Source organism: Mycetomoellerius zeteki, unplaced genomic scaffold (genome assembly GCF_001594055.1).
Source record: "Mycetomoellerius zeteki isolate Tzet28-1 unplaced genomic scaffold, Tzet1.0 scaffold135, whole genome shotgun sequence".
In the NCBI taxonomy this organism is placed as follows: Eukaryota; Metazoa; Arthropoda; class Insecta; order Hymenoptera; family Formicidae; genus Mycetomoellerius; species Mycetomoellerius zeteki.
In genome coordinates, this window is record NW_017256287.1 from 4,176,945 (window position 1) to 4,190,917 (window position 13,973).

General features: G+C 36.9%; 1 protein-coding gene across 1 annotated transcript in view; it reads left to right on the forward strand.

Moving 5' to 3' along the window:
• LOC108731539 (uncharacterized) overlaps positions 1-13,973 on the forward strand; it is a 39,274-nt gene that overhangs the window by 23,315 nt on the left and 1,986 nt on the right. Inside the window, 1 exon segment of the mRNA XM_018461896.1 lies at positions 9,233-9,387. Coding sequence (XP_018317398.1) covers positions 9,233-9,387 — 155 coding nt within the window.

Consider the following 13,973-nt stretch of genomic DNA (forward strand, 5'->3'; position numbering starts at 1 on the left):
TATATATAATTGCTCTATTTAATCTACAACGCTCATTTTCATTAGTTCTTTTTCATTTTATTGAGAGATCCTTCTGTTTAATTAAAAATATGTAATTTTGAATAATTTGGTTTCGAATCTTAATCGTAATTTATTGAATGAAACTCCACTTCAGTTCTAACAATCTGTGAGTCTAATGAGTGAGGATAGTCCTATTTCAGGACTATTAAACTATTTGCGAATAAAGTTTTTGTATCTACATTGCTCCAAAGAGAGATGAAACGTTCAAAATTGGAATAAAGAGGACATCGCGTATCAAATGGCGTAAATAATTGTTCCACTTCAATAATCTGCATTCCTCTTTCCGTACTGACTTTTATTAGCCTTGAATTGTTTTGTTTCTGTATTTTTAAAGATTGAGAGTGATCCCAGTAATTTTTTTACTATTTATTTTCGGGGGAGGAGGGGGAATAATTTTATATACCGTCAACTGTGTTTGGTTCTTACAACCTTATCGATTGTCATTGACAAACGTTGTTTTTTGATACTAAAATCCTCCCGAGATTGTTGCAAGATACAATTTTGTAAATTCAATTTTTTTCGAAATAAATGTTTATTGTCACTGTTAAAGGCCAGCTTCGCTTGTCAATTCGGTACGATTTCAATCACTCAATTAGGTGTCAGGTTAAGAGCGGCACGTGGCGCAGACACGTGCTATACGTTCGCCGTTACCAAGTGGCCGCGAAACGGCGAAACGCAACGAGAGAGTCGCTTCCGTGGCGGCGCGTGTCATGGTTAAATTGAGTAGGCGGGCGTGGAGAGGCCAAACACAAATCCAAACCTAATTGCAAGACAAACACTCGAGGCTGAGTGAAATGTCGCGTACGGCGAGACATCGACACTCACTCTCGGAAATCTCGCTTCTTCCTCGTCGTTTCTTTCGCATTTTATCGCCGCGATGTCCTATCGGAATTATGTCTTCTGTTATTGATACGACACGAGAGACCCGGGCTACGTTTATCCAGGTTTCTTACGCGTTGGAATTCCCTCGTACAAACATCGCGACTTGGAAATTTTGTCGACTTTACGCGCGGATTTCGTTGCTACGTGGGAAATTGATGCATAAAGTATGTAAAGTCTTCATCTCACGATTCCTCGTGTGCTTCCCAAAATTAGTAATTCATGTTCGCCATCGTTACTTAATAAGTACGAAATAACTTTTCGAGAATGGACGTCGCAAGGAAGACGGGCGTCGCTTGGAACATTGCAACGCGAAACTTATCCGCTTACTCGCCCGTCCCTGACGCATGTTGGTATTTTGTTACGTACTTACGTTCATATCCGTTAGATTATCGCATGAGAATGGCTATCCGCCACGGCCACACGTAATTTGCATCTCTTCCTGCTGGAACTTCCTTATGAATGAGGACTTCTTTTGGTTTCTTCTAATGTCGATGCAGTATAAATAATTACTTGACACCTGAAATAGTTTTAACAAAGACGTTTTAGCTTAACAAATAAAGTATAATAATATAGAATCTATATCTGCTTTAGACGATCTTCTAATTCGGGACAGATTTCGGAATACAATTCAGTTTATAGTTTTATGTAATCTATTTAATAAAACATGTATAAAAAATCAATATATATATATATATATACATATTTTTTTACAATATAAATACATGTTAGAACATAGATTATAAAATTATAACTAGCATGTATTCTGTTTGATAGAACTCATATATCTTTTAATATTTATTCTGTACTCTGTCCTAAATTATAAATGTCTAAAATAATTTTTAAAATACTTTTGCATTCTTTTTGAAACACAATACAAGAATTTAAAAAAAAATTTTCCGTTATTTGCGATAATTCCGTTCACAGCAAATCAACAAATTTCTTACGTACCAAATCAACAAATGAATTACCATCAATTTGGCAATGGGATTAAACACAGGACACACAGATACCATCCGTACTACGTTCGCGAAGGTATGATTTTGAAGAAAATATAATATATAATAATAATGGTGATGGTTTTGGCTACGTTGAGAGAAAAGTTTTTTTGAACTCTCACAACTTTCTTAAAACTCTACATAGAAATAAGAAATACATACGTGACAGTCATTAAAGTTGAACAAAAATAAATATTTTTAGATTTGTCTATAACTCACGACAAAATTCGAGACGGAATCTTATTTATAATTATATGATCTACAAATGATTTGACAAGTCAAGATATATTTATATACAGAATGAGCTTCGTAACTTGCTTATCTCAAATATACTCATTGGTTTTTTTTATAATAACATCCCAATTTTATTATAGAATAAGAAAATGTGCAAAGAAGAACTTCGATGAGACAAACTATGGCAAAAATAAAACTTTTTTATCGAGAAATATAAAATTTTGTCTCGAATAATCGACTTTATGCTTAAAACTTTGTCTATATAATCTGATGGCTTGGAAATGAAAGGAAATAAAATCATAAAAGATATGTTATTAAAATCATGAAAGATATGTTATTAAAATCATTGTACTTAAAGATTTTATGAAAGAATTTCGTGAGTTGAATACTCATAATCGAAATATATATCGAAAAAGATTGATAAAAATAACGCGTTACTTCAGTTTTTTCATCTTGAGTCTTCGGCATTGCGATCACACGGTGGTCACGTTGTAAACGCAAAGTCGGCCAAATGTTTTCGTAGCTGATGGCCTTTTAGAATTCCCTCTTCTGTCACCGCCCGCCACGTGCTGTCATCCCACGGTCCCCCCCAATAATCCAGCCCTCCGTCCCTAGCACCGCCATGTAGCAGCCTATTCGCGTTTTAGCTTTTAATTAATTTTCGATTCTGTGTGCCCAAGCGTGCCCCGCCTTCCACTGTCTTTCTTCCTCCACGTTTCGCCTCTATGAATATCAAAGTAGTCATCCGGTTCTGCAACGAACCCGCCATTTTATGGCTCCTCGTTCTTCGTTCTTTGTTTACGATTTATCAACACGTTGTTTAAGGATTCCTAGCGTTCTATTATCTGGATATTATCAACGATAAAAAATTTCATCCCTTTGCAAATAGCTTTAAACAATAAGTGAAAAATCGATCGATATGAATAACACAAATAAGCGAAGAGAATCATATTCGGTCAAAAAATGGAGATCTTGGTGCTTCATAATATTGTTGCTTGCATTTTACAATTTTCAGCTACTTTAAGTATGATACTTTTTTTATTGCATCATTAAGTAATCTGCCAGAGTGACAGATTCAAAACTGATAAAATCAAGATATTATATAATATTTTTTTTAAATACGGAGGCTACACGGCAAACCAGCTCTGTGGTTTAGAGTTTTAAGGGTCAACCCGCGCAAAACCACGAGGAAAAATAGTGTCGGGTTACACAATGCATTTGTCTCAAACAAAATTTTTTTAACGAGAATGACGCAGATAAAACCGCGATTAAACGATGGTGGAAATTTTACTGACACCGATGCGCTTATTATTCAGTCGACTATACGTATAATTGTGATTAATTACCGTCAATTCTCTGGCATATCAGTGATATGTTGTACCCGAGATAAATTCCCGACGCCGTATTTCAGCAGCAACGGGCATTTCGACGTTATCTAAATCGGACATGCATTTATTTGTATTAATTTACTGCGCGCACTTTCCCGCGCGGAAGTCTAGATACATCGAGAAACAACAAGTAATAATGTGTTCATAAACGCCGTTAATTATTTTCACGTCGCTGCGTATTTTGTTGCGCGCTGTAAATTAAGCACCTTACTGACATCCATTAAATCTAATCATAGTTCAATAAATTTTCTCTTTTCTTAGATCTTTCGTCAGATATTTTAGATAAATGGAGAAAGTTTATTTATTTAATTAGCTTTGAATGACATTAGCGAAATCAGTTGAGATTGCCCCTTCCTATTTATATTATCTTTTATTTCATACGCTTTAAATACTTCTCTTTAATACTTAAGTTACAAAATACGTAATTAAACGTTATAAGTGTTAAAAAACTATTACAGCATACTCTATTAAATTCGTAATGTCAAATTATACCCAATTTAATCATTTCTATAAGTCGCCACTACTCCTATTCAATATATCATTCATTTAACTAAAACAATGGAGTTAAACAATTTAACACAAGAAAATATATTAAATTTGACTCTAATTTAGTTCATTACTTATTAAATACATACGTTAATTTGGACGTTATTTACTATAAAACTAAGTAATTCAACCACACATAGAAATGGATTGATTTACGTTTTGACACTTATGATAGTCAAAAATAACAAAATGTTATTTAATTGAAGAGAACCATTGTTATTTTGATATTTAAAAATGTAAATGTAAATAATTAGCAAGGTTAACGTAATGAATATCTTCGATTACAATGCAAAAGATTTATCCAAAGCGATTCGAATTTCAGACATATGTATATATATGCAGGTGTATCGGCGGATTGCACCATTGGATTGTGCGTGAAAGAGAGATTATCGTAAAATTTTGTTAGTGGTCCATTGACTTACGCAGATCTCGACGAAACAGCGAAACGTGGCGGGCACGGAAGAATCCAATAAACGCAAAACGAATTTACTATTAGGGTCGCGTCTGATCTCGTTGCAGACCAATGAGGCGGAGCAACCCTTATATCAACCCTCCCGGTATCGCGTCTCACTGACGATAATAAATCGAATCATACTCCGAGAGTCAGCGGGTGTTTGCCGATCCATTAGGGTCGGTTAGCTGACTGTCTCTGCTTAAAGCACGATACGGTTGTCAAGATTTTTTTGTTCGCGCATTTTAAATCAATCGAAATGAATCTTAAACTGCTCTCGCTTGTCATTCAATAATATAACTTTTAACAATTTTTAAAAAATTATATTTGATTTAAAAAGAAGGTACTGCAGTTGGCATCTTCATTGAAAATAGATATTTCAATGTTATCGTCTTAAACATAGCGAGTGATAGAAGAAAACATTTCTACCCGGAAATCCTAGATTTATTTTTTAATCACAATTTAGATTTACGATGTCGTGTTTAAAATATTCAGGCGCCAAATTAAGTGCGCAAAACACGGCTTTGAAAAACTTGTTCGGCGGCGCCTTGGGTGTCAAGGAAGCGAGCAGAGAGTCATAATCGGACAGCCATTGTCTTGGTTGTAGAAGTGCCCGGCTCTCACTGGGCCGATGGCAAAGGCCGTCGTTAACAGTAGCACTACGCCCACTCGACAATCAAAGCGTCCTCTCAGAGCTATTCTCCAACGCTACGGTGGGGAATACAGCTACTATGGACACGAAAAGATTCCTAATCAAATGGGATTTGTTCAACGAATAATTCAGTGTGCATAAAACCGCTACAATATAGGAAGCTCTTGAATATCGACGAATATAAATAAATAATTGAATCACAGAATTACTACAAAAAATAAATGACTTGTTTACCGATTTTTTTTATAATAATCGTATTAAAAATGCCTTTTCATGTTAAAAAGCTCATTTTCAGTGTCAAAATAGATTATAATTAAAATTGATGTTAGACAGTGAAAAATGCTTGAAAAGGGTGTAGCGTCATATATACAAATTGTAACCACGTGATCACACTACTTTTTACGTCTCGTGAAATGGTACCTTGATGTTGTTGATACTCTATAATAAAATGTACGGATACTTTTTTGATCCACGTTATCTCGAGAACGACAGTGAGATTGTTTCATTCCAGAATTTCCATGTGTCCATAATCAATAGCGGTTCCGTGCCGGAGGCGGCATCCGAGATACGAATCATAGATCAAACGATCGCGGGTGTGTCGCGTCCGTCACACGGAGCGATGGCGGTAATACCGACCACCGTGGAGTTTGTACATTGTGAGCTCGACGCAATCTGTTCCGTGGATCTACTCCGGTGCCATACTGGTAGCCCACTCGACCAGTTCGTTAGCCAATCACACAGGTACCGTCGTCGTCGTCGTTCGTCGTCATCTTCATCCCGGGTTCTCTTCGAACCCGAGAAGAGCACCCACGAGAGATGCGATTGATATGACGTTTGTTTCCTTCTTCTGGACCGCTCCTTCCTTTAGGACTACAGTTACTTCGCTTTTGTCGTTGCTCTCATTGGTAAACTATCGTTTCGTGTCGAAACGCTTTCAATTGAACCTTAAGCTGTATGAATATATATTTATTTGATAGTTGAAGTGTATCATTACAATTGTAACATCCACGTTAATATAGATTGTATAAAACAATTCTAGTATTATCCATCATGTAAGATGATTGTTATGTCATTGATTAATCACTCAATCCGACTGCATAAAACAGGAGAAAGTTTTTTAATAACTACATTGACACAACATGTACAACTTTATAACTTTCTTCACACCGATGTGTATATTATAAGTTTAATTAATTTGAAGATCTGTACATAGACTTTTCTTTATTGCCAAGTTCATATTTACTGAGGAGGATCCAAAATCGGAACGTTTATATACTCTTCGGATTATATTGCATTATATTATTCATAATAGAACGATATTACGCACGGATCTGGTTGTCGGCTTTTATTGGCACACACTATAATATTAATTGATTTATTCTGTCAAGCCTTATTCAGCTCAATTGTTAAACAATTCAATTCAAGAAAATGTATTAAATTTGACTCAAATATTTAGTTAATTATTTACTAAGTACATGCGTTAATTTGAACGTTGTTTATTTTGAAAGTATAACCACAGAAATGGATAGATTTTGATACACAAAAAGTGTGAACATCAATAATAACAAAATGCTATTTAACTCAAGGAATTGGGTTACATTGCTTTTTTTATATCTAAAACGGTGTATACATATATTTTTTAACACTATATCGTATAAATAGATAACAGTTATAATATTTTACAATAGAAAATTTTTCTTGATATATGCTATGGAGTACAGGTTATATAGTTAATTTTATTTCTCTACTTACTACATAGCCGTTCAATTAAATTTTTTTCTTTTATAATCGCTTTTCTTGTAGTTATTTTTATTGTAATATTATTCTTTGTACTTATCACGATATTATTCTTTGCGTTTGTCACATACATACGTTTATATATAGTTTCTAAGGAGAGGATTTCCTTCGGAAGCTTGTTTTATTCTCGGTATGCTCCTTCGTGTCTTTAAATCGCTATTCTGCTTTTTGTTCTGCATCATATCTTTCCCTGCTGACACGAACTTTCTCTTTTTTGCATCTTGATGGTGTAACTCTTTTTCTTTATTGTATTCGGTGAGTGGAGGATCTTCAAGTATGGCGGATAAGAGGAATGGAAAAGGAGAAAGAGAAAGCATCGATCGTCTTGAAAACAGCTGCCTCGCGTGTCTCCTAAGTCTTAACAGGACGATTATAGACGTATACGTACTTTACGAGGCGGGGCTTCACCAGTCTCTCCTGAATGACCCTATTCTCTCAATTATTCAACTCGTATGACCGTCGGTCATTCGCGACTATGAAATTGGATGAAACTTATGCTTCGAAAGAAAAAAAAAACTTACAGGTTTGAGATTCGTATAGATTAGAACGTATTTTGGTCAACTATTTTTGCTTTCTTATTTTTTTTTCTTATTAACATCGCGAATTCTCTGCGCGGAACAACACGAAAATTCAGCGCATAAAAATACCTCGCGACCGGCGGCCCGGCGAATCCTCCGGACTCCGGATTCCACCATTCCGTTTCTGCGACTTTACGATCCGGCTTCCAACCCGGAGACACTAGCGAGGCGCAGTTTTCCAGTCGCTCCTTTTTATTGGTTCGCGACGAGGACGAACTGTATATACTCGCCGGCATGCTTGTCGAGGGCCAGCATCGTCGTTTTCAACGGCAGCTGGGAGCGAACCGCGACTTTGGTCCTCTGGATGCTCGTGTATTCCGGGGTGTATTCCCTCCCTCTCTCTGTCCCCCTTACCGGCACCCCCGTGACCCCCTCATAAGCGGATTACGTGGGTCCCGAAACGAGCCAAGCGAGGCTCGATGGCACGAGGAAGGTAGCGTGGGGTGGGCCGTAGGGGGGGCTGTTCAAAATTACGCTATCGCGACCTCGCAACGCTCACGCCCCTCCGCGTCAAACCCCCTTTGCCATCCTACGAGGCAACCAGGCACGACAACAACCCCCGTCTTCGTACAAGACATCGATGTCACAAGCGTTCCATATTTGAAGACATCGGCGTCGGTCGTTTTATGCGAACGTATTGAAGTCTTAATATCAAATATTATTTCGCGATAACGGTATAGTTTCTCTGACGGTTATAACTTTCGTTTCTCCTTCTTTCAATTACCGCATTTTATGAAAAAGCATAAAACCATTTATATTACGAAATCATTGATTGATTTGATTTGAATTGATTTCATTGTTGATACTATACTTCCTCTTGTTGCTCGTATCTTAGCAATGAACCGCCGAATGTTCATAAATTCCATGTAATAGAATTCAATTCAATTTCTAAGAATTGTAATCTTAAGTCTTAAATAACTAGTTAGAATTTTCTTATTTTTAATACTTTTAGATTAAGAATTGAAAACCTTTTTATTGCTAATATTGTTGATAACAAAAACATTTTCAATTATTAATTTAAAATTATTAAAAAAGGAAACGTTCTAACGAGCTACTTGTGACTGAGGAGAATTACAATTCTATTATATAATTTACTGTTAAATTTATAATGTCAAATTGTACCCAATTTGAGTTCTTTCCTTTTTAATCATTTCTATAGGTCGTTACTGCTCGTATTTAATATATTAATTTCATTAAAACAATGGAGTTAAACAATTTAACTCAAGAAAATGTATTAAATTTGACTCACAAATTTAGTTTATTATTTATTAAACGTGTACGTTAATATGAACGTTGTTTACTTTGAAACTAACCACAGAAATGAATGGATTTATATTTTGGACACATATGAAAGTCACGCGCTTTATTTATAAACATTCGGCAGTTTGTTGCTAAGATACGAGTGGCAAGAAAAAAACAGTAAACGTTGACAACGAAATCCACCCGAAATTAAATCTCAGCTCTGATTTAATAGATTGAAATCGATTCGGTAATTGGCTAAACTTTTAATTACTTTTTTTGAACGCTGCGTAGTAGTTTTGAGAGCGTAACGTAGTAATGCGGATCAGATACGTGCCAAAACAAAATTTCTCGCTGAGATTTATGAACGTAATAATTAATAACGAGCGCTTCCTTCCCTCATGTTGCAGGAATGAATCAACGCAAGCAACGTCGCGAGAGGACGACCTTCACCAGAGCTCAGCTGGATGTGCTGGAGGGGCTATTCTCGAAAACGAGATATCCAGACATCTTTATGCGAGAGGAGGTTGCCCTCAAGATCAACCTGCCAGAGTCGCGAGTCCAGGTAATTATTTTTTTTCGTTTTTTTTCCCTCTCGTCCTGCTCACAGATTTTATAGCTTCTAAAATATCGTTGTCAACGATGTAGAAATAATAATGGAGGCAGACGGAAAGGTCCTCTGAACTTTCGGCGAGTAAATCGCGCTCTTCGGGAGTAATCCGAGATTGCCATCGTCGATTTCGCGTATGGTATGTTAACTTAACGTTTAAAGTCATTACATTCTTTGCGTGTCAAATTGCAGGATGTAAAACGCTGCGATCGCGATACGCGAAAACGAGAGAGCGGGGAAGAGAAGCGGGAGAAAAGGGAATGAGAGAGACGGACGGGAGCGCGTTTCGTGCTTCGGCAATCGCGGGCGAGATTTAAGATATTTACACAACGCGATGTTCGCGCCCTACGTCGTTCCATTTCGCCATTGTTCCAGCCCCGCGTCTCGTACATTGATAGATGTGCCGACGAGCTCGTTGACGCTTTTATTGCGGTTCCCGTGACATCTTTATTTCGCGACGGGGCGTTACCAAGTCACGATCACGCAGCTCTTCTCGTGTCTCGAATACTGAGCTTCAATTACACCCAACCCCTGTTGTTTACATGTACACACAGAGAAAAGTCTCGTAATACGCGAGTAGAAAAAATGAAGTTATTAATCCGATGGTTTCGAAAAATTGAATATTTGAATATATTCAAATTTGCATTATAGTACGTTACGTTTCTGTTAAATTAACTAATTATTAGTACACACGATGATTTTCCAGTCATCACTTTTACAAGTATATAAAAATTATTAAAGTGATTCTTACATATACTTACATATACTTTAGAAGTCACGAGACTTCTGTCGAAGATGAATTTTTCTTGCCCCAAATTACGATTAAAATATTAAGAAAATATAATTGCAATATTCGTAATTAGGAAAGTCGCCTGAAGGGGTGGCTAATTAAAGCGTTTTTTCTTGGAAAAAAAGAGTAAAATAAAAATTTGTCGTTTCGATACCTCACTTGATTTGCACTACAGTGCAGTTGAGGTGCAGATAATTTTATTTATTATAATGTTTTAAGAATCAAATTGCAAAATTTGGCTCTGTACGCGCCTTCACAACTTCATAAAAAAAGAAGCCGAAAAGGTCTCAAACACACAATATTATTTCTACGAAACAAAATACGGTTCCTCGTAATTATATCTGCACCGTGAGTAGGAACAGATCATTTTATTCATTATAAAATTTTTAAGAGTGAAATATATATTGCAAAATCCGGCTTTATAGAAGGCTTCACGGAAAGAATGATTTTGAAGTGTCTAAAAATTTAGCTAGATACAGATCTGAAAGTAATTTTGTTGAACCGTCAAAATAATTACGCAGAAATCTCTTAAGTATGATCAATGCTGTAAAAAGTTTTGACATTCTAGCAATCAGTTGAGCGCTCTACATAATTATTTTTGTCCAACAAAATTATTTTCAGAACTTTAATTAACTAAATTTTTAGATATTTCAACAAAATCATTCTTTCCGTGTAGCTTCGTAAAACATAGGTCAACACAAGTTTTATGTCAAAATATTTCTTCTACAAGATAATATATGATAAAGTGTAGATATATGTATATCTGCACCGGAAATGAGATGTAAATGAGGTTTCTTATTTCTCGTCACTCCTGTCAGCACTTAATATCTTTAGAAAGTATTTACAAAATTATATTCTTAAAAAAAAAGATAAAGACCATTATTTAACCAAGTGCTCCTAGTATTTTAAAGAAAAGAAATGCGCAGGACATGAATTATGTGACCCCCCCAACCATATATACTAAGGGTTAATAAACTCATTTGACTTTTGATTGCAGTTGCGTCGCCATTCATGGCGGTTTAACTTCCCAAGATTCAATTTACACGCTTCTGTCCTACATACTTTACGATTCGAGTAGCTTAATATTTCTTCTATGTACATATATGTATATCTATGGATTTTCATATATAATCTTTTTTATAAAAGTCTTTAAACTTTTTTTGTAGCTTCACTTAATAGATTTCGCTCATAATCCAGTGCGTTTCTGTTATTTAAGTCTGTTTGAGTTACCGACGATTCTTTCGCGCAGATATCCGTAGTATCGTAACTGGAATCGTAAAATATGTAGGACAGAAGCGTGGAAATTGAGTCCTGGGAAGTGAAGTTTCCGCGTGAAGTTAAGCCGTTGTGAATGGCGACGCAACTGCAAAAGGGTGTATCGCATACACGAAACACGTGTGTGTATATCTACGTGTAGCACAGCGAAGGGAATGCAATCGACGTATATGCGGGATGTATATATCGTATACAGAACGACTGTGCATGTAGGGTGTCTGTGCGAACGAATATGTAATATCTGGAGGAGGGATGCTATCTGAAAGTTTTAAAGGCAGGGGAAGAGTTTAGAGGCTGGAAGATGGCTAGGGAGCAGAAGTCTGATGCAGGGCCATAGGTGTGTGTATGGATAGAGATACACATAGTAGCGCGGCGTGCGAGGTACAACATATCGTTGATTTGTTCCTGGATTATAACCCCTGGCTCTGTCTCATTCGCGAGAGCCGTATACGCGCTTCTCTCTCGTCGAGAGAACCACGCAGCTGCGTGCAACGCGACCGATGCGATGCAACGCACCACTGAATGATTTCCGCGTTCATCGCCGTTCGCTCGTCACTTACGACCCGAGGACGAATCGGAAAATGTTGTCTCGTCGATAGGAAAAAAGCAAAGCTGGGAAATCCAGCCGCACGATTCTGCGACGGTTCTGCGTGGATAGAACTATTGCAAAATTCTTTGACCGTTTACTACGCAGGACTTTTTGCCTTGCGATATTCTATAGTCGGAAATCTATGAAATTTAATGAGTACTCTCTAAAATCTTTGGAGTGGAATCTAACTCTAAAGAGTGAAATCTCATTCTTAAAAATTGATTTTTTTTTTCAAATGACTTTTTTTCAATTTTAACTTTTTGTCACTTTTTATAATTAGATTTCATTTCAAAAATTTTAGAGAGTAAAGAGAGCATTAATCTAAAACAAATATCTTATACATTAGAAATCTTCTATTCTACTTTTTAATGACGGAATTACAGTTTTAGAGCAATTTATACATACATTTATCAATTGATTACATTTGAATGATTTATCGCGTTACCATGTTTTAAAATAAATAAGGTAAAAAAGATACATACATTAAATTTTCACAATTATCACATTGATATTTTCACAGTGTTGTGGAATAAAGTAAACAACACATGCAGCGCGAGCAGAACGTTCATCACGTTCGCATTAGCAAATAACGTCCGCGACTCTCGCGTGCTGTTTTCTCCATCAATCCTGTGTGCTGGACGATGACACGTTCCCGGATGGGTATCGTCAGTAGGGTCATATTAATAGTACAAATAAGAAAATATATTTGTCATAACAGAGTGTCAACGCAGCTGCGCCGCCTCCCCCTAACTACTGGGGTGGTTTTCCGTTCGCTGGATGTAAACCAGATGGTGGCGCAATTTGCACCTCGGCCTCACCGACGCCGGTCTCTCGTGTGTACAGGCGTGAAACCGTCGGTGGTTGCCCCCGGGGGTCTCCGGATGCCATCGTGGCCTGTTTGGTTGGTTTTTGGGGATAGCTATCTCTTTCTCTCTCTCCGCTTCTGAAGGGGGTGTCGTTGTGCAAACATGCTGCTATAATGGGATCGTTCTCTGTCTGTCGCGCTAACCGCGACATAGATTCGTCTTTCTCGCCCTCTCGGGGGCTCGTTTCGTCCGCGTTGATACGCAATATCCGCGAACGTCGCGCCTAACAGATTTTAGCACCCTATTGCGCGACGCGGAAGATGACTTTTGCGAAATGAGGATCCGCCGTCACGGCGAAGTAGAAGCCAAACAAATAGGAGAACAACTTGGGGACGAGCAATTATAGTCTCAGAATTGGCTCATGTACTTTCCGATTTCGGTATATCGAAAAAATATGAAATTTTATTCTAATTGTTTTGGATTAAATGTGACACGTAAAAATTAATTAGACCCTTCCAGAATTAAATAAATAATACTTTCAGAAATTGCAATAATTTATATAGAAGGATAATATTTCTTATATACATATTCATATATGTGAGTGTTTTATACATATATATATATATACATTTAAAAAATATGTACGTTCAGCAAAAAATATAAATCTTTTGCGAATATATATATATATATACATTTTTTTTTGTTTTGAATATATTTCGATACTAATATCTCAATAATCCATTGTTGCCAGAACATTTTTTTAATATAAACAGTACATGAGATGGCTCGGTGAGCGATTAAAGTTTCCGTTTATTATTTCGACACGTTTCAAGATAAAAGACGAAAGGATTGCGCGTGGCTTCTGTCTCGATCGGCGAATATGCACGACCGTGCAGCTCGAAATCCCTCATACCTCATACGCTTCAGCGATTCGCGCTCTCTGTAACAACTGTTACAATGCCGCCGATAATAACAACAACGACGACGGGTCCTGCTTTTAAAGGCGCGGGCATAGATTCATAGGATCGCACCCCTGGCCACATTGTGCCCCGGCGGGATTATAGGGGGATACGTGAGGGGG